The sequence below is a fragment of the Podarcis muralis genome, chromosome 17 (assembly GCF_964188315.1).
Source record: "Podarcis muralis chromosome 17, rPodMur119.hap1.1, whole genome shotgun sequence".
NCBI classification, from domain to species: domain Eukaryota; kingdom Metazoa; phylum Chordata; class Lepidosauria; order Squamata; family Lacertidae; genus Podarcis; species Podarcis muralis.
Window position 1 is genome coordinate 22,500,291 of NC_135671.1, and position 20,947 is coordinate 22,521,237.

General features: G+C 44.4%; 1 protein-coding gene across 1 annotated transcript in view; it reads right to left on the bottom strand.

The window, feature by feature from the left end:
* Positions 1-5,060: 5,060 nt before the first annotated feature.
* Positions 5,061-20,947, bottom strand: part of LOC114588049 (SUN domain-containing protein 3-like) — a 110,785-nt gene continuing 94,898 nt past the window's right edge. Inside the window, exons 4-14 of the mRNA XM_028712977.2 lie at positions 20,539-20,652; positions 19,360-19,444; positions 17,562-17,632; positions 16,901-16,956; positions 15,104-15,144; positions 13,209-13,368; positions 11,874-11,958; positions 11,012-11,127; positions 9,516-9,683; positions 7,806-7,895; positions 5,061-5,189 (exon numbers count right to left, since the gene is read on the bottom strand). Of these exons, the coding sequence (XP_028568810.2) occupies positions 5,061-5,189; positions 7,806-7,895; positions 9,516-9,683; positions 11,012-11,127; positions 11,874-11,958; positions 13,209-13,368; positions 15,104-15,144; positions 16,901-16,956; positions 17,562-17,632; positions 19,360-19,444; positions 20,539-20,652 (1,115 nt within the window). The remainder of the gene's footprint in view (positions 5,190-7,805; positions 7,896-9,515; positions 9,684-11,011; positions 11,128-11,873; positions 11,959-13,208; positions 13,369-15,103; positions 15,145-16,900; positions 16,957-17,561; positions 17,633-19,359; positions 19,445-20,538; positions 20,653-20,947) is intronic.

Genomic DNA, 20,947 nt, shown 5'->3' on the forward strand with positions numbered 1-20,947 from the left:
ACAGAGCAGAGAGCCGAGCTTTCCCGTATATCACCTAAAAGAGCCTCACTTGAATGTCTGAGGTCTCCTCCCGTATTGTATTGTATATTAATTTCTATTTTATTTACGTCCCACCTTTTTATTTTATTTTATGTTATTATTTTATATTTTTATTTTTTATTTTTTTATTTTTATATTATTTTTACCCCACCTTTCTTCTTCAAGAAGCCCTGATCAGATTCAAATTCATGGCATCACCAGCAGCCAGACTTGCTTTGGTTTAGCTGTTTAGCATCAAATCACCAAGCCTCACTGATGTAGGGCTTTCTTCCGAGTAGGCATGGTTGGGCTTGAGCTGTTAAGAATGTGGGAATGAGCTGGATTTGCTGAACTATCGGGACGTGTTGATAAATGGATTAGAACATTCACCCATCCTTTTATTGGCATAATTTAGACAATAAAATCATAAAAGAGAAAGGAATAAAATAAAAAAGGCGATGAATCAATAAAACATTGGCGATTAGAACCAAAGGTTGTAGCAACCCTTCAGAATGCTATAGACTATTTCCCTCTGTGAGGATATGTTATTAAAAGATGCAGTGGGACAGGGCATTTTTCTTCTTCTTGAAATGAGGGGTTTTTTGTTGTTGCAGAAAGCAGCAGGCAAATAGCACCCTAACTGAGCCAATGTAAAGTCAGGATTTCACTTCTTGTTCCTATACCTGCAATCATCAAGGTTTGCATACAGTGGTACCTCGGTCCGCTAACCCAGAAATATTACCTTGGGTTAAGAACTTTGCTTCAGGATGAGAAGAGAAATCGTGCGGCGGCAGCGGGAGGCCCCCATTAGCTAAAGTGGTACCTCAGGTTAAGAAGAGTTTCAGGTTAAGAACGGACCTCCAGAACGAATTAAGTTCTTAACCCGAGGTACCACTGTACAGTGGATGCTCGGGTTGCGAATGTGATCCGTGTGAGAGGCAAGTTCGCAACCCGCAGCGCCGCATCTGCGCACGCGCGAGTCTTGATTCAGCTCTTCTGTGCATGCACAAAGCATGATTTAGCACTTCTGTGCATGCAGGAGCGCCGAAACCCGGAAGTAACCCGTTCCGGTAATTCCTGGTTTGGCGCGGTGCGCAACCTGAAGCGTCTGTAACCCGAGGTATGACTGTATTATGTACATTGTTATATTGTTGAATTGCAACCAGTATTTTCATTATGGTTTTTAATTGGGGTAAGCCAGTAAAGGGGCCATGTTTTGCTTAAAAATATGAGTTCTTAAAAAACACGTCCGTTAATTTCTCTCTCTGTTCCCAACCTGGCGCTCTCCAGATGTTTTGGATTGCAAAACACGACGACAGCAGCTCTTACTTGAGAGTAAGATATATATCTTTATACAGGCTTCACAGGCTCTGTGAGAAGCACAAGATGTCATGATTCCAAGTTACATGACAATGCAAGAGGTTCTGATCCAAACGGAAGCTACAAAGCTGTCCCAACAGTTGACACAAAGTTTTAAAGACATGGGGAAAGCTCAGTCATGCGAGTCTCTCGCCCTATAGGACTGCCTCACATGCGTCTAGGCAGATGCTTCTGATCCCAGCTATGGAGGTGATGCCTGGACTGGTTCTTGACCACAGTATTGTGCTCTGCAGGAGGGCCAGTGGAGCGAGTTGGCAGATCTGATTCCCCCTCTCCAATATCTAGAATCCCAAGGGGAGGACCACCATCCCTGAGTCCCAGCCTGCCAGACACACCCTGCTCCTTGCTCCTCTTCCATCTGAGTCAAAACATGCCAGATTCTGATGGAACCAAGGTGTCTGTGGTAGAAAACATTCCTTGATCTGTTTCTCCTGCGCGTTTTTCAGACTGTGTTCCTTGGAAGCTTATCAGAAGATCCCCACTTAGAAAAATCAGTAATCCGGATGAAATTAACGGACAATGCAGAATTAGGTAAATTAACAGGAAGGATTCGAAACCTGCGAAACCAGAGATTCTTAGAAGATTGGAGTAAATATACAAACTATCTGAAAAGTAATTGTAATGAACAGATTAGGCTAGTAGGACTGCAAGAGGTTTTGTAAGGAGGACTATTTGAAATATTGCAAGAAAGACTATGAGGAGAACTATTAGTTAATGATAATTAAGAGTAATAGAGAGATTAAGAAATGCAGAATAAGTGATAAAGAACGAAAAATCATCAGAGGTGTTGACAGAAGTCTAAAACATTGTATAAGATAAGAAGTTATGTTATATGACTGTTGGAAATGATATGTTAAAAAAACCAATAAAATGTATTAAAAAAAAGAAAAAAAGAAAAATCAGTAATCAGGGAGCAGGTTTTCTAAACCACTATGAACACTCCTCTGCTTGCAATGTATAGCAATGTCAGGAGGTATTAAATTTGTCTGGCTAGGGTACACACTAAACTTTACCATGTGAATGGAGCGAGTGTCCTGGAACATGCATCAGAATCCTTTGCAATCCAATAAACATGGAAAGCGTTCCCTAAAGGCAGAAAGTTTGAAAGTCACTGTTCCGCTAGAGAGCATGTCAACATTTTTAGTTATTTGATCTATGGAGAAAGTCAAATAAGTAATCATTTTTTGGGGGGTGGGTGGGAATCCACAGTGAAGAGGAAACAGCTGAACACGGCTCCATTTTGGCAAAAGGACTTGCCCTGCCCCCAGATTCTACTGGCTAGAGATACTGTAATCAGTGTACATGTGTATTTATAGATGTACATATGCATGTGTATTTGTGTGTGTGTCAATCCATAGAAACTGCTGTTTGATGCAGAGACAGAAACTAGGAAAAATTTGGAAACTTGGAGAGAGAGCCAAGTTTGGGCTCTGGAAGCGAATGGCATTTTGTAGTGTTTCTTTGGAGACCTGGTGTGAAAGCGATGGACTTCAGGCGGCTGCATATTCGGAAAAAAAGTAGAACGTTACAAATATCACAGAGCAAAGGAGGCCTCTGATAGCCTCCTTTCTAGAGGAAGGCATACATGGCTCAGAGTTGCATCCTGGGAACGTCTTGCCATTCAGGAAGTGCAACGGTATATTGTAGTGCCAAGGAGGAGGCTGGCAAGGCAGAAGGGCAACTCTTGGGACTGCACAATAGGAACGCTGTCCTTGTGGTCCTTCAACATTGCAAGGGATGTCTGGGAGCACCTCTCAGATCAGAGCAGGGCAGCTGGTTGGAGCAGCAGACTGTGCCCTAGCTCCACCTCATCTCTACTGCTTGCTTTCCCTCCTTTCCTAAGAAGACTTTAAAACAACATCTTCCCTAGCTACTTTTTTTTTTTTTACAATTGTATAGGTTTTTGCCTACCCAGAATCTACACAGTACGCTTCCTGGACTGCACACGAGATCCTGGCGTATCATTTATTGGGGAAGGCAGAGTTTTGGGGGACTCCCAGAGTTCACAGGAATGTTCTAAAGTTGGAGAGTATACTTGTCACACCCCTAGAAGGCAGGTGATTGTAAATAGCATCCTTAAGTAGCAATCCTATGCACTGTTAACTGGAAGTATGCCCCTGGAAGGTGTTTCATAGCTCAATGGAAGGTGGTGGCGGCAGCAGTGATGGAGAAGCCAGACAAGTGGCTGTATAGGATCACAAAACTGTAGAGCTGGAAGCGAACCCAAGGGTTATCCATTATAACCCCCTGTGATGCAGGAATCACAGCTAAAGAATCCCTGGCAGATGGCCATCCAACCTCTGCTTTAAAAATTCTAATGAAGGAGAGTCCACCACCTTCTGTGGGAGTCCATCCCACTGTTGAATAGCTCCTCCCATCAGAAAGTTCTTCCCAACATTTCATCATAATCTCCTTCTTGTACTTTGAAGCCATCGGTTCTGGTCCTCCCTTCCAGAGCAGGAGAAAACAAGCTTGCTCCATCTTCCATGTGACAACCCTTGAGATATATGAGGATGGGTTAAACTACAGAGCCTAGGGCTTGCTGATCAGAAGGTCGGTGGTTCGAATCCCCACGACGGGGTGAGCTCCCGTTGCTCGGTCCCTGCTCCTGCCAACCTAGCAGTTCGAAAGCACGTCAAAGTGCAAGTAGATAAATAGGTACCGCTTCAGCGGGAAGGTAAACAGTGTTTCCGTGTGCTGCTGTGGTTCGCCAGAAGTGGCTTAGTCATGCTGGCCACATGACCCGGAAAAACTTTCTGTGGACGAACGCTGGCTCCCTCGGCCAATAAAGTGAGATGAGCGCCGCAACCCCAGAGTCGTCCGCGACTGGACCTAACAGTCAGGGGTCCCTTTACCTTTTCCCTTTATCATATCTCCTCTCAGTCTCCTCCTATCCATGCTAAACATACCCAGCTCCCTTATAAGGCTTGGTTTCCAAATCTTTTAGAATCTTGCTCACCCTCCTCTGCACATGCAGTAAGTCCAGTTGGGGACTTGCTACTACTGAGTAGACATGCATAGGATTTCACAGTAAGTGACGTGCATTTTGCAGATCAGACTCCGGATGTATTTGACATGAAGCAAATTCCCTAGTCTCTAGAAAGCCACCTAAAAGAAGGAGGAACATTCTAGAACACAGCCACAGCACAGTCCATGGAAGACAGCGCTTGGAACAGCTTAACTCAAAGCAATATATCGCATAAATCAGAGGCACCCTTTCCACGAACAGCTCACTGGCCTCTACACACTTCAGTCTAGACAGAAATCTTTATTGGGAGATTGCCTACTTTCATAACTATTCCCTTCCCCCCTTTCCACAGAAAACTGGACAGGATCAAAAATATTCATGTGACTTAAGATCAATTTGCCAGTGCCACGACTTTGCATTGATCATCTGAAATTTCTCCTGTCATTCTTGTCTTGGTTTCTTGGTCAGACCACAGATTGGGTCTTTCCGTCATGAACACCTGTCAGACTTTAAATATATTGGCATAATTAGGACTCTTCCCTTCCTCCCCCTCCTAATTTCCCTCTCCACCCTCCCCTAGGAAAAAGTCAGAGTGAGCTGCGAGTGCTCTTTACAGTTTGCTCAGTACGATGGGCGTTGGTACTCCTGTTTTCTTTCCTTTTATTCATCTTGCAAGATTTTTCACCCCCTGCCTTCATCCGATGGGCGAGGAACGGACCATCTTCCCATGCACCCGGAGTCGATAAATACAGGTGAACTCTGGGTTGCCCCAATTGCTCAGCACCTTGAATTTTATATGCAGAAACTGTTTTAAATGCTCGTTCTGAAATGTAGAGGAAGAACAAACAGAAGAGAAATGAAGAGAAAGAACAAACGGAATCAAATGTGTAAAACTCTGCTGTGCTTCACCAATACTTTTGTCATCATCTCGAATTGTTCTAGCAGATTTATTTATTTTTTAATCTCCCAAGGAGAGCCCAACTTCACAGGGGGAGAGTTCAGGGCACACACCCCATTCATCATCATCATCATCATCGTTATTGCACTAGCCAAAGGCCATGGCATCATTCACAAAGGAAACAAAAAAGAGAATAGCAGGGGGTTCTTAGATAGAATGTGCCAGCTTAAATGTCCAAATCACCTAGATGAAGATGGTGGACTTTTCGGAGCTAGCCGACCTAAATGGAAGAGTCCGTGACCAGAAGGAGGAGGAGTACCAGGAGGAATGGAAGAAATTTAAATACTATTTAGTCAAATATGTTAAGATAACTTAATTGGAAAAAACTTGCAAATATCAGATAGGATTTAAATATGTAATGTTAGAGAATAATATGTTTAAAGTTAAAATGGAAAGAAAGATGTTAAGTGAATAAGTTAATTTTATGAGAAAATAGGTTTTGGAAAAGTGTTACAATGATATACACTGAAACTCAGCCGGGGGGATTTGAGGAAGTCACTTAACAATGTTACTGAGATTGAATTAAGTATAGTTAAAATATATGTTTGTCTAAATTTTTTTGGAAAATCAATTAAAAAATTTGGAAAAAAAGTTGAGATTTGCAGATCCCTTATTGGATATGCACACAATGAGCAGCAGAACAAAAAATAAATAAATGTCCGAATCACCTTTGCAATTGACCACTATTTTATCTAGTTCTTTTCTCCTGATCTTCTTAGCTGCCAATGCATATAGTGCTACTTTATAAGTTATGAAGTCATCAGTATCACTCAGCAGCCATTTCACTCTTTCTGCCCTGTTTGAGCGTGTTCCATTCGTAAGCAGGGGTTTTATAAATTGGTCTCTTGGTTCTATATATAGCGGGCATTGCAATAAATAGTGGTACAGGTCCTCTACGGAAGGTTGCCCACACAGACCAAGTCTCTCCTTCTACTGTACTTTGCCGTACTGGCCATCCACACACCCCATTTATGTAAGATGACTGGGAGGCAAAGGCTTGTCCACATCTGAGCATTATTTAGCTGCTAATCCACTTCCCCCTCCATTCAAATTAGACTGGAGTAATGCACCCACACATATTTTAATCTGTGTATGAGAAGCAACTCCGGTCTTCCCATTAATGCTAACAGGAGTTGCCTTTTATTTTGGTCCCTGCCGTCTAATTTGCTGGTTCTTTCATGCTGAACCAACAGTACCAACACGGCATGCAGGTAGAGAGCTGTGAAGATCAGGCGCAGAGACCCAATCCCTAGAAGAAGGCAGTTGAAATATACTCGGAGTCGAGAGTGGATTTCATGCACTTTATTCAGCTCATCGTGGTGAGGAGGACATTCCCCAGAATGTCTGCTTCATATACTGTACATTATTTACACAATGGGCCCCACACATGATTGGCTAATTCCGGGATTCTCCTGTAGGCCAATCAGCTTGTGGATTCAATTCCACCTGGAGCTGGATTGGGTGGCTCCTGTGGACCACTCAGACTGCTGCATTCTGGATCCTATTGTTCTAGGACCAATCAGACTGCTGCATTCTGAATCCTATTGTTCTAGGACCAATCAGACTGCTGCATTTTGGATCCTATTCAACTCAGTACATAACAGCAGTGGAGCAACTGTCCTGTACACAAGGAGTTGTCTCGTAACACTGCTTTTGGGGCAGCCCATTGCAAGTGGGCTTCTTCCATTTGGATACCCCATTGCTCTCATGCTTAGTCCTGAAAGATCTACATTGGCTCCCTGTATGTTTCCAAGTATAATTCAAGGTGTTGGTGCTCACCTTTAAAGCCCTAAATGGCCTCAGCTCACTATACCTGAAGGAGCGTCTCCACCCCCATCGCTTAGCCCGGACACTGAGGTCCAGCTCTGAGGGTCTTCTGGCAGTTCCCTCACTGTGAGAAGCGAGGTTACATGGAACCAGGCAGAGGGCCTTCTCAGTAGTGGCACCCGCCCTGTGGAACACCCTCCCCTCAAATATTAAGGAGATGAGTAATTTTATAACTTTTAGGAAACATCTGAAGGCAGCCCTGTACAGTCTTACCTTGGTTTTCAAGCAGCTTAGTTATCGAACGTTTTGGCTCCCGAACGCCGCAAACCCAGAAGTGACTGTTTCAGTTTGCAAACTATTTTTGGAAGCCAAACATCCGACAGGGCTTCCGCGGCTTCCGATTGGCTGCAGGAACTTCCTGCAGCCAATCAGAAGCTGTGCTTTGGTTTCCAAATGTTTTGGAAGTTGAACGAACTTCCAGAATGGATTCCGTTTCACTTCCAAGGTACGACTGTATTGGGAAGCTTTTTAAGGTTTAATGTTTTGCTATGTTTTTATATATGCTGGAAGCCACCTAGAGTGGCTGGGGCAATCCAGTCAGATGGGCAGGGTACAAATAAATTATTATCATTATTATCATTATTATTATTATATTATTATTATTATTATTATTATTATTATTATTATTATTATTATTATTATTAGTTAGGGTACCTTCAGTTGGAATGTCTGAATGGCTTCTTTCTCAATATCATACATGAATTTCCCCAGTAGAGTTTCTTCTCGTGTTTCATCCTCTAGCCCCTAAAATGGAAAGCCAGAAGTAGCGGGGAGCTGAAATTAGTGGCAGAAAGGGCGGTCTGGAAAACAATTCTTTATTAAGGTGGCACCCTGGGAGGCTGCTGCAGAGGCAGAGTTAATTACGTCCATGGGTCAAGCCCAGGGATGATGGTTACATGTGTCTCTCTAGCTTTCTTTGTCTGGTGCCCGGGATTTTTCCCAGGTCCCACCCCCTATCCCCAGGCCCCACCCCTCAATGTCCCCACACTGCAGCCTCCTCGGGTGCTTTTGCCCGGATGACTTGTGTCATTGAACTGTGACAGTGCCTCTCCCATGTCTGGATGGGAGGATGGGAAGATGGAACGCATGGCACATAAACCACTTAGAGATGTCTGTTGAAATATGAAGTGGTATATCAAGGAAGAATATGAATATGTAGAAACATCCAACTTTTACTGGACAAAGCTTAAGAGTCACACCTGCTTCTCTGCCTACTTTTGCTCTGGCATGTGGCCCTTGGGTGGCCTGTGACAGAATGTGGTGCTTGCTCTTCAAAAATCCCCACGCCTGATCTAGCTGAAGGCGCCCTATCAAAAAGGAGCTGGAGGAAGGATTCAGGCAAACTGGAGGGCAAGAAGATAAAGAGGCCAGTGACCTGGCAGGCTAAGAAGACAGACATGCAAAAACACATGGACAGAACGTAGGCAACCATAAAGACAAGACCAAAGTCTGGCTCTTGCCTCAAGTGGACATAGCGTGGGTTGCTGCTGCCTGGGGCAGGGCAAGTGTTATACCCTGTGGTGGACTGGACAGTAGTCGGCCCCTACGATGCTGGCCAGCATTTAATCAAGGGAGTCTCTCCTTGCCAACTAGCCCCAACCTGGAGCAGAGATCAGGCAGAGAAACGCAAAGCCAGGAGCGCTGCTGTATCACCTCGCCCTCCTGTCCTTGCAGCGAGCCTTGCCTGGGTGCAGCTTGCCTCCCCGTGGCTCAGGCCTCAATGAGGGAACCTGTTGTGGGGGTGCCTGGTTGTGCCCTGTCAGAAATTTGCACCCAGGGCCATGGCCCCTGGCCTCCTCACTCTACACCAACTGGCCTTCAAACGCAGGAGAGCTGCCACCACTGGTGTGTAAACATTACTGGAGTCTGTAGACATTACTGAGCTACGTGGACTGGTGTTCTCACTCAACATGAGGCAGCCTCCTAGGGTGCTCCCCAGTCCTGGTTGCGCTTGACATGGTTGTTATGTACTGAAGTTCTCACCCTGGGCCAGCAGGGGGATACTGTAGATAGTTATGCAAATGAAGGATCGAAAGTGACGTTCAGTGATTGGACAGATTTAGAAAGTTGCTACAGTAACATTGTACTGGAGCTCTATATAAGCAGGCTGACTGAGCCCTTCAGTTCAGTTCTGTTCTGGCCTCTGAATAAACAAGAGCTGTTTGAAGAATCGCTGTGTCGTCTGATATGTTCACCCACAACTTAACAATGGTGATGTGTGTTAGTCTTCTTTAACCCATGCCCTGTCCGTGAGAAGCAGCCCATGCATCTGGGCTTGCTGAATAGCCCTCCCAGTGCCTGAAATTACAGCTCTGAGGCTTTATCTGAGAGGAGTGCAATGCCGAGTTGAACATTAATACTCACAAAAACCCAGAAGTCCTTCAAGGCACTGTTGACTCCTCCCGAGGGAGAGATAGCTTTAGAGATGTGCTGAACCGTAACGGCCGTTGGTTGGATTTTCTCCGGCAGTTTAATTACTACTTGGCCCTCAGAACCCCGGAAAGCCCAGCAGTTTCCAGGATAAACATCTGGCTAGAGACAGGAAGCAACTCAAGTGACTAAAACATGATACTCCCACCATCCCAGGCATAGTTGCAGTTTGGGTCCAATATATATAAACTGACTTCTGCGGCCGAGTACAGATGATCATTGGTGACTGACCTCCCACAATTTCTGTTCGGGCCTGCTATGCAAGTGAGGCAGATATTATAGCAACAACGACAACAATTTTATTATTTATACCCCAGGCCACTCTGGGTGGTTATCAACACCTATAAAAACATAATGTCAAATATTAAAAACTTCCTGATACAGGGAAGTTTTGGCACGGAGGTGAATGGCTGGTTTAAGAATGGGGCAGCTACACAGTAATGATGACAGCTTGATAAACAGTTGTCTGTATTAGAGTCTTGATAGCACAAGGATGGAAGAAGAGAGTTTTGGATTTGACATCCCGCTTTATCACTACCCGAAGGAGTCTCAAAGCAGCTAACATTCTCCTTTCCCTTCCTCCCCCACAACAAACACTCTGTGAGGTGAGTGGGGCTGAGAGACTTCAGAGAAGTGTGACTAGCCCAAGGTCACCCAGCAGCTGCATGTGGAGGAGCGGGGAAGTGAACCCAGTTCACCAGATTATGAGTCCACCACTCTTAACCACTACACCACACTGGCTCTGGATGGAAGAATGAGGAAACCCCGACAAAAGAACAGTGGCAAAGGAAATTGATGAACTATGCAGAACTGGCTAAACTGACATACAAACAGCGAGATAAGGACTACTGTGACTTGAAAGAAGAATGGGAACTTTTAACAAATTATCTAAACAGACAACAAAATGAATTGGACTCCTTGGCAAGTTTTGCATAAACATACAGAAATCTATTGATGGTTAATATAGTAGATAGATAATATAAGGATTTATACAATTTTACAGTATGCCGAGAACAATATGTGTTGAGAAATCAGAGAGAGGAGATGAGGGAAGTATTTGGGGGGGGGGGGAGGGTTTGCTGGGGAGGTGGGGGGGAAAGGGGGGAAATGATGAGGATTATATGTTCTGATATTTTGTTATGTTGAAATTGTTAATAAAACAAACAAACAAACAAAACAGTTGTCTGTATTTATCTGGGATTAGTTTCAAACAAGTCTCCGAGACTTGGAGTAGAGGAAAAAGGAAAACTGGGACATGCTGCGATCAAATCAGAAACCAGGATGGCTTCTGTAATTGCAGGACTATCCCTGGAAAATGGACACCTGGAGGATAGGTAGGAAGTCAAGAGTTTGGAGAATGGATGACTGAAGGATCCTAATACTGCGCCAAACCTGTACTACCAGTGATAGAAACAGGCAATCTACTGTACCTGCAGAACAGTATCAGGAGGATTTGTTGAAGACACAAAAAGCCATTGAAACCAGCAGTTCTGCATACTCTCAGGTACATAACTCTTAGATGTCCTGTCTTTATCAATTGTGGCTCCTATAGAGATAAAAAAGAAGGAGAAGATTAGAATTAACAGAGGGAGAGCAAGCTCTACTGACCAACAAGACCTAAATTTCCATCCGATCTGTGTTTCATTGACCATAGCACAGTTTCTCATTGCCACATAAGGAGAGTCTGGGTGGATCAAAAAGTAAAATTCCTGACACCTGCAAACCCAATTTGTTGAGCTTTTTTGGGGAAACCTCCCCCCAGAATAGTAAATTTAAGCTTTTGGAGATGTTCCCACTGCTTTTTCCATTGTGATATATCAGTATATCACAACGCGGGTGGCAGTGTGAGTTAAACCACAGAGCCTAGGGCTTGCCGATCAGAAGGTTGGCAGTTCAAATCTGCATGACAGGGTGAGCTCCTGCTGCTCGGTCCCTGCTCCTGCCAACCTAGCAGTTCGAAAGCACATCAAAGTGCAAGTAGATAAATAGGTACCGCTCCGGCGGGAAGGTAAACTGTGTTTCCGTGCGCTGCTCTGGTTCGCCAGAAGCGGCTTAGTCATGCTGGCCACATGACCCGGAAGCTGTACGCTGGCTCCCCTGGCCAATAAAGTGAGATGAGCCCTGCAACCCCAGAGTTGTCCACGACTGGACCTAATGGTCAGGGGTCCCTTTACCTTTACCTAAGTACTTTGGGCAACAGTCTTAACGGGTTTCATTTGCTCAGCCCTAAAAGGCAGTGGGAAGTAACTTCGTTTATTCAGGTAATAAGAAAAGAGCATAGTCTATTGTTACCTATTGTTTTCTGAGCCCAATCAGCCATTTGCACATGATCTTCATAAATCTTCTTAAAAGCCAAGTTGATCGTTGTGAGCACTTGCTGTGAAAGAGAGAAAGACCTCAGGGCAGAGTCACTGCAGATATCAAAGGCATGCATTGCAACACATGAATTCTCCAAGGAGTTTGAACAATGCAGCTTAAGGCTCTACATGCAGCAGTTGCATGAATATGGACAAATGCACATCATGCGCTTATATGGCAAAGCAAAATATGATAGGGTTGCCATATTTCAAAAAGTGAAAATCCAGACACAAAAGTTCTTTAGCTTTGTTTTGGGCAAACTTGCCAGGATTTTCCTGGACATTTAAGCAATTTTCGCCCAGACACTGCTTCCGACTGCAGTATTCTGGCTATGTCCGGATGTATGGCAATCCTAAAATATTATCTCAGCAAACACATGGCCCTAACTCCAAAGTTAAGATTTGCTGAAATGGCAGGGAATGTGAACATAGGGATGACGCTGGCCAGTGAGAATTGGTAGGAGAGGGTGTGCGTTTTAACTGGCTGGGGTGGGCAGGGGTGGTTAAGAATCTCTCATACCTTAAGACCCTGAAGGCAAAATCCAGACATCTAATTAACTTTCATACAAACAGCGACAATGAATACATAGCCAAGCACCGCAGTATGTGTGTGAAAGTTGCCATATTTTTCGCTCTATAAGATGCACCAGAACATAAGACGCACCTAGTTTTTGGAGGAGGAAAATAAGAAAAAAAATATTCTGAATCTCTGAAGCCAGAACAGCAAAAGGGATCTCTGCGCAGCGAAAGCAGCAATCCCTCTTGCTGTTCTGGCTTCTGGGATAGCTACGCAGCCTGCCATCGCTCTATAAGATGCACACACATTTCCCCTTACTTTTTAGGAGGGAAAAAGTGAGTCTTATAGAGCAAAAAATATACCGTATCTCCAGTGTTGTGCTTTCTTTTAAAAGCATTAAAAGAGTATACACCATGCAACCCGCCCACTGTTCTGGGGCGCAGTTTGCATGGAATGACAGTGATGCCCAACAGGCTGACCTGTGTGAAATTAGCGTCAACCCTTGAACAGGTCCCAGAATCCTCTGCAGCAGACAGGGATTCCTCTGAACTTAGCGGGTATGGAAACCATTGCCCTCACAGAAGGCTGTGTTTATAAGTGGGCTGGCTTTTTTAAAACTCTGTTGATAGGGAACACGGCTAACTCTTCCTCTTTGTTTTGTTTTTAAAGCGGCCAGGTTATGACAACAGCAAGACAAGCCTGTAATGAGGGGATGAAGTGCAAAGCAGAGAGGTGCCTTTTCCATCACCCTACATCTTTGTTCTCTCCTGGGATATCGCTCTCCTCAAGGATTTCCTTCACAGATTTCAGGATGCCTTCATTGATGCTGTTGATTTCGGCACGCAGGCGATCTGTCTCCTTTTTAAGGCCCTGAATTTCATGGATTTGTTCTTCAAGCAAATTCTGGGACTTCCTTGAGGTGGAAAAATGGGAGCAATGTAAACATCAGGAATCATTTGCTTGTCCAGCAGGAGGAACCCGGTTCTCCAACCGGCAGCGATGCGATAGTAATTGAAACCATCAACAAGTACCTGCAGATTAGGGCTTTTTCTGGATGATCGGTCAAAGGCTGATTTCAAATAACGGGTAAGTCATGTGGTGCCAAGTTTCCTGCTAAGCGTGTCTTGCAACGCAATTCCCTCCCCTCCAACATTTCTCAAGTTCAGATTGGGACATCCTATTCCAACCCTTCCAACATTTCTCCGATGAAAATAGGACACCAGGAAGCTTCTCTTGTGTTTGATCTCCTGCACAGATGTACGCCATATACAGTGGTACCTCGCAAGACGAATGCCTCGCAAGACAAAAAACTCGCTAGACGAAAGGTTTTTCCGTTTTCAATTTGCCTCGCAAGATGAATTTCCCCTATGGGCTTGCTTCGCAAGACGAAAACGTCTCGCGACTTTGTTTTCTTTGTCTAAAAATAAAGACATGTTTTGTTTATAAAGTTAATTTATTTTCCCTTCAATTTTTGAACTGCTCTTTACAGTATGTGTGACTTTAAAGAGCAGTTAATAAACTGTTGTTGTACCAAATTTGGCTTTGTTTGGACTTTTTTTGACCATAGGAACGCATTAATTGATTTTCAATGCATTCCTATGGGATTTCGTGCTTCGCAAGACGAAAAATTCGCTAGACGACAAAAATTGCGGAACGAATTAATTTCGTCTTGCGGGGCACCACTGTACACATTGACATTGGTCGCCTTGAGCCAATGCAGCCTCTCCGCCTCACCTACCTCGCAGTGTTGTCGTAAAGGGAAAAAAAAGTTTGAGGGGAGGGATCGTGAGCAACACCTTCAACAGATAAAGGGAATGAAATAAATTTTTAGTGGTAAGCTGCCTTGAGTCCCTGTCAGTGAAAAAGGTGGGGAATAATAATAATAATAATAATAATAATAATAATAATAATAATAATAATAATAATAGAAGAAACTGTGAACATGATCAGGAACTTGCCAGAGAGTAAATCCTATTGAACTCAGTAGGAATTAGTTCTGCGTAAAAACGCTTTGGATTTCAGCGTAAGGCTGCCCAGTCCTGACCCAGTTACCTGAGAGTAAGCTCCAGGGAATACAGTGGGACTTTCTTCTGAGTAGACAAGTGTCAGGCTCCATTTAAAGGAGTCAACACTCCCCACATTTCCTAAGACAGGCATAGGCAAACTCAGCCCTCCAGATGTTTTGGGACTACAACTCCCATCACCCCTAGCTAACAGGACCAGTGGCCAGGGATGATGGGAGCTGTAGTCCCAAAACATCTGGAGGGCCGAGTTTGCCTATGCCTGTCCTAAGAAGTGGCTGGGTGCTGAAGCACTGCAGTGAAAGAATTTGAAACGGATTGACTGTTTCCTTCATTGGGTGCAGGGGTTTTATTTTCCATGGAAACAGGATTCCGTAATTCCGGACCCTGGAAAATTGGGGTGCTTGGAGGGTATGCAATCCTCTTTATGGCTGCTCTGAAGTTAAGCCCACCAAGGTGCACCTGGGTATAGAACTTCAACCATTTTTGTTTTTAATCAGAGAGAATTTTATCCTGTGTTCCCTCTGAGCAGCCTAGATATTCACCCACAAGGCTCCAACAAGGAGTAATGACCAACCTAGCGACATGTGCATTTAAGCAGGATTCTTATCTGAAAAGCCCTCTTACCACAACGATTTCAGCTCAGTTTCATACAGTTGTGTAAGCTCCTATAAAAAGAATGGGAAAAAACAAACAGATATACCTCAGCGTTAATAATATATTTGGGCCTTTGTAGGATTGCCATGTGGCCTCTTTTCCCAGGACACGTCCTCTTTTTCAGAGTTAAAACTTCTGTCCGGGTGGATTTTTTTAAAAAATTTGCCACAATGTCCCTGGCTGTACTTTCTGGATGAGACATAGACATAACTGGTGGTTGAAGAATTGCTTTCCTCTTCTCCTGCCCACCTCAGAAATATATCAGAGCTTCCATAGGCTACATACAGTAGGAGTATTTAAAATGAGAGTTGTCATAGCGTTCTCTTTTTTGCTGTTCAAAATATGGCAACCCTACTTTCAGGGCTCAGTGGATTTGTAACTGGCTGACTGACTGAACCCAAAGGGTGCTCATCAATGGTTCCTCTTCATCCTGGAAAAGAGTGACTAGTGGGGTGCCACAGTGTTCTGTCTTGGGCCCGGTCTTATTCAACATCTTTATCAACGACTTGGATGATGGACTCAAGGGCATCCTGATCAAATTTGCAGATGACACCAAACTGGGAGGGGTGGCTAACACCCCAGAGGACAGGATCACACTTCAAAACGACCTTGACAGATTAGAGAACTGGGCCAAAACAAACAAGATGAACTTTAAAAGGGAGAAATGTAAAGTATTGCACTTGGGCAAAAAAAAAGAGAGAGGCACAAATACAAGATGGGTGACACCTGGCTTGAGAGCAGTACATATGAAAAGGATCTAGGAGTCTTGGTTGACCACAAACTTGACATGAGCCAACAGTGTGATGCGGCAGCTAAAAAAGCCAATGCCATTCTGGGCTGCATCAATAGGAGTATAGCATCTAGATCAAGGGAAGTAATAGTGACACTGTATTCTGCTCTGGTCAGACCTCACCTGGAGTACTGTGTCCAGTTCTGGTCACCACAGTTCAAGAAGGACACTGACAAACTGGAACGTGTCCAGAGGAGGGCAACCAAAATGGTCAAAGGCCTGGAAACGATGCCTTATGAGGAACAGCTAAGGGAGCTGGGCATGTTTAGCCTGGAGAAGAGGAGGTTAAGGGGTGATATGATAGCCATGTTCAAATATATAAAAGGATGTCATATAGAGGAGGGAGAAAGGTTGTTTTCCGCTGCTCCAGAGAAGCGGACACGGAGCAATGGATCCAAACTACAAGAAAGAAGATTCCACCTAAACATTAGGAAGAACTTCCTGACAGTAGGAGCTGTTCGACAGTGGAATTTGCTGCCAAGGAGTGTGGTGGAGTCTCCTTCTTTGGAGGTCTTTAAGCAGAGGCTTGACAAACATATGTCAGGTGTGCTCTGATGGTGTTTCCTGCTTGGCAGGGGGTTGGACTCAATGGCCCTTGTGGTCTCTTCCAACTCTATGATTCTATGATTCTATTCTTATTATTTTATGGGATGAGTGCCACCTACCTAAACCCTCCCCTTTATGGGGGGTGGGGAGAAGAAACTCTGCACATTCTCAGAGGGGTTCCATCCTAGATGTCAAAAATGTTATGAACCCGGAGTCATAACATTCCACCTTAAGGCATGCCGATAGTTTAAACAAAAGCTTGTTTAGGCCTCCTACCCACTCAACATGCTTTTCCTTGTGCCAGTTGCTAGATACTACAAGCTGCCTGTCTCAATCCTATGCTTTACACCTTTGCCCAGGTAAGCACCTACAGTAGCTGCTTCTCGCTTTGACTGACTTCAGTTTACGTTCCTGTCCAGAAAGGTGCTCACCTTTGATGACAGGCTGTCTGAAAGCCTCATGCAGAGACACGAGCAGTAAATGGCGGCTAGAGAAATAAGCAAGAAACACTTATTGATAATAATAATAAAACACACACCACGATTCGTGATTTATCGCCAGGTCAAAAACTTTGAAACCAATATCACGATACGGACTTCCAACCAGTTTGGGATGAGATAGATTTGATATATTGCCCAGCCCTAATAACAGGTGAGTGAAACTTGGTTTGTCTCACCTAAAATTAAGAATGGAACCCTACTATCTACTCACCTGGTGCCACAATCACAGGTTTACTAGTATTTCAGTTTTTGCCTAGAATTTATTTACTTATTTACTCAATTTATTAGCCACCGTGCATTCATTAAGATCCCAGGGCAGCAGTTAATAAAATTAATACAATAAATACAATAACCACATAACCAGTAATAAAAATTAAAATGGAAGTTCATAAAACAAACGCAACGATGCACAAGACTCATGAGTAACATCAAGGATTTGAGCAGAGATCTGTCTCAAGGCTCCATTGAAAACTATCTAATGAGGAAGCCAATCACACCTCCTTTCATAACCAGGGTGCCACCATCAAGAAGGCCCTGCAATACATTATAAACACACAAACACATGCACACTACTCTTCATTCATCAACTCACCACAAATGGTTGGGACTGTTATAGACAAGAACTTCAGAGACTTCGCGAAGTTCGCCATAGTGCATTGGTCTCTGGAGAGGAAATAAGGCTGTGTTGTCAAAAGGCTGATAATCATGATGACACAACTCTTGAGATCCAGCAAAGTCTACAGAAATGGAATGGGGATCCTGTGACACTGCTGGCTCCCCTCTTTAAAGGAATGGCTGCTGGACTCACCAGGGAGAATTCACCTCTGATCATTTGAGAGGCATTGCAGGAGTTGCTGCTACTTCATGTTTCTCTTCCTAATAATGTCTAGTATAAGACAATGCTTGATGTGACATCACCACACCTTGTGTCCCACCCCCCACTGCCAGGTAGGCAAGGTGAAGGAAGTGCACAGTGCAATGATGTCACATCCTGTTGTGTTATGTACAACAAGATCTTCCACAGAAGGAGGAACGAAGAGACTCTGGCTTGTATCCGACTTAGTTTTTAGATGAGACCTATTGAAAGAATGGGACAAGGGTGGCACTGTGGGTTAAACCACAGAGCCTAGGACTTGCCGATCAGAAGGTCGGCAGTTCAAATCCCCGCGACGGGGTGAGCTCCCGTTGCTCGGTCCCAGCTCCTGCCAACCTAGCAGTTCGAAAGCATGTCAAAGTGCAAGTAGATAAATAGGTACTGCTCTGGCGGGAAGGTAAACGACGTTTCTGTGCGCTGCTCTGGTTCGCCAGAAGTGGCTTAGTCATGCTGGCCACATGACCCGGAAGCTGTATGCCGGCTCCCTCGGCCAATAAAGCGAGATGAGCGCCGCAACCCCAGAGTCGGCCACGACTGGACCTAATGGTCAGGGGTCCCTTTACCTTTATTGAAAGAATGGACCTTAGTTAGTTATGACCATTCATTTCAATGAGTCTCCTCTTAGCAGGGTTAGCATTGGATACAACCTTTAGATAGGATTGCTGGAAGTAAAATTTGGGAGAGAAATGTTGTTGAGCTTTCTTTAGGCAATCAACCTCAAAATCCTGGACATTTTGCCAATTTTCCAAAACTCCCCCTGGACTCTTATTATCAACAGTTAAATCCTGGACAGGTCCAGGAAATTCCAGATTTATGGCAACCTTTCTTTAGAGCATGGGTAGGCAAACTAAGGCCAGGGGGCCGGATCCGGCCCAATCGCCTTCTCAATCCGGCCCGTGGACGGTTTGGGAATCAGCGTGTTTTTACATGAGTAGAATGTGTGCTTTTATTTAAAATGCATCTCTGAGTTATTTGTGGGGCATAAGAATTCATTCATTATTATTTTTTCACAATATAGTTTGGCTCCCCACAAGGTCTGAGGGACAGTGGACTGGCCCCCTGCTGAGAAAGTTTGCTGACCCCTGCTTTAGAGCTACAAAAATGAAGAATCTCGCTTGGTATTAGCAACAGGCAGCCGTTCTCTGCACTCTCCTTGGGGAAAAGGAATCCCTTTGTTTTTGTTCTGTCCAGCTTTACCTGCTGTCTCTGCCATGGATGTCTACTTTATAATGTTTTAATATTTGGTTGCGGTTCCTTTCTGTGTTTTTGATTGCTTCTAAGCTGATTTTATCTTGTCCACAACCTTGAGAATTGCGGAAGATTATGAAACAACAACAACATTGACTGAGTGAAGTTTGTAAGCTTTACACCAGAACCATTTATTGTTCCAGACCAGGCTTCCAAAATGCTCTTAAGCATGAATCAGGCCGCTGCACAACTTACTGTATTATGAAAAGGTTTTTAATAAAATCTTATTTTAAAAAGGGGGAAAGAAAAGCGGAGCGCTGATGCTTACCTTAAACAGATACAGGCTTTACAGAGGAATTCTGGGAGGCAGATAACAGTAACTATTATGCTACTGGGAATGGTACATATGGCTCCTGCAGGGTAGAGGGAAAAATCAAAACGCATTTAAGGAATTGCTTTTTCTTTGGCTATCTGATTACCTATGAACAGCGGGGAGAATATGGGCTCATTCTCCCATTTGAAAATGCAACTTTTGGCCAGTTTGCAGTAACCATAATACAGTGGTACCTCAGGTTACATACGCTTCAGGTTACATACTCTGCTAACCCAGAAATATTACCTCGGGTTAAGTACTTTGCTTCAGGATGAGAACAGAAATCGTGCAGCGGCGGCGTGGCAGCAGCAGGAGGCCCCATTAGCTAAAGTGGTGCTTCAGGTTAAGAACAGTTTCAGGTTAAGTACGGACCTCTGGAACAAATTAGGTACTTAACCTGAGGTACCACTGTAATGCAGAGAGTATTAAACATTGGTATAGTACTTTCTAGTATGCAAAGCTCTTCACATGCTGTCAGGGAACTGCCATCGGCTCAGGGGCGAGAGGGGAAAAGCCGGATGGATTACAGAGAGCCCCCAAAGATTGTGGGAAGCAGACCTCCTCAGAAGAGGAGAGTAACCATGCCTCCAGCGGAGAGGAGCTGCAGGGTGCAGAGGAGGTGAGGCGGTGCCAGGACACCTTGCCTGAGCAAAGCAGGGAGGAGAGAGGTCCTCTGTTCCCCACGCCCTCCTTGCGCAGTAGGCTTCCGCGCAGAGAGGGGAAGCGCAGACTGAGTGTCAAGAAACTACTCTGCTGGGGAAGGTTTAAGGACCGCCCACTCTCAGATTCTGCCAGTGAATGAGCGAGCCACGGAATAGTGGTGCTCTGCATGGTGAAGGGTTTTTTGGCACCAATAACAAGGCTTTACAGCTGACCAGGGAGGCATTTGCCTGATTGCTCTCGAGCAACCCCCTGATACCCTTACACATTCATTCATCCCAGTCTTACAATAACCTGTAAAGGAAGTTAACATTATTTCCAAATATTTCATTGCCATTTTCGACACAAGTAATGAATAGCGTACAATGAAAACATCTCTCTTGACATTACAGAAACAAAAGTCTGGAAGAGATTTGTTACGCAAGTATGGGAAGTCCCACATTTAGTGTCAAGCAAATGCAACTGGATACATACTTAGCAGACTCTTCTGAGATACGCAGGACGAGTCAGATGATAAGGTGCCACAGCTATTTTCTCTCCCAATAACCTCTCTGGTGAACCTCATCTGTCCTCTGTTGGATGACTCTCCTGCCAAAAGAACACCATCTCATTAGCCAGACATCAGTGACACCTAGGATTCAGTGTTCCCATCTAAAATTGAAACGTGCATCATCTGGAAAATGGACCCGTTGCTTCTTCTGCTCCCATTGGTTTCTTGGAAGCTTAGAATCATAGAATTGTAGAATTGGAAGGGACCTCAAGGGTGTAGGAATCTCAGCTAAAGCATCCATGACAGATGACCATCCAACCTCTGCTTCAAAAGGACCTCCAAGGACCTCCCAAGGGAAACCGTTCCACTGTCAAACAGCTCTTACTGCCAGAT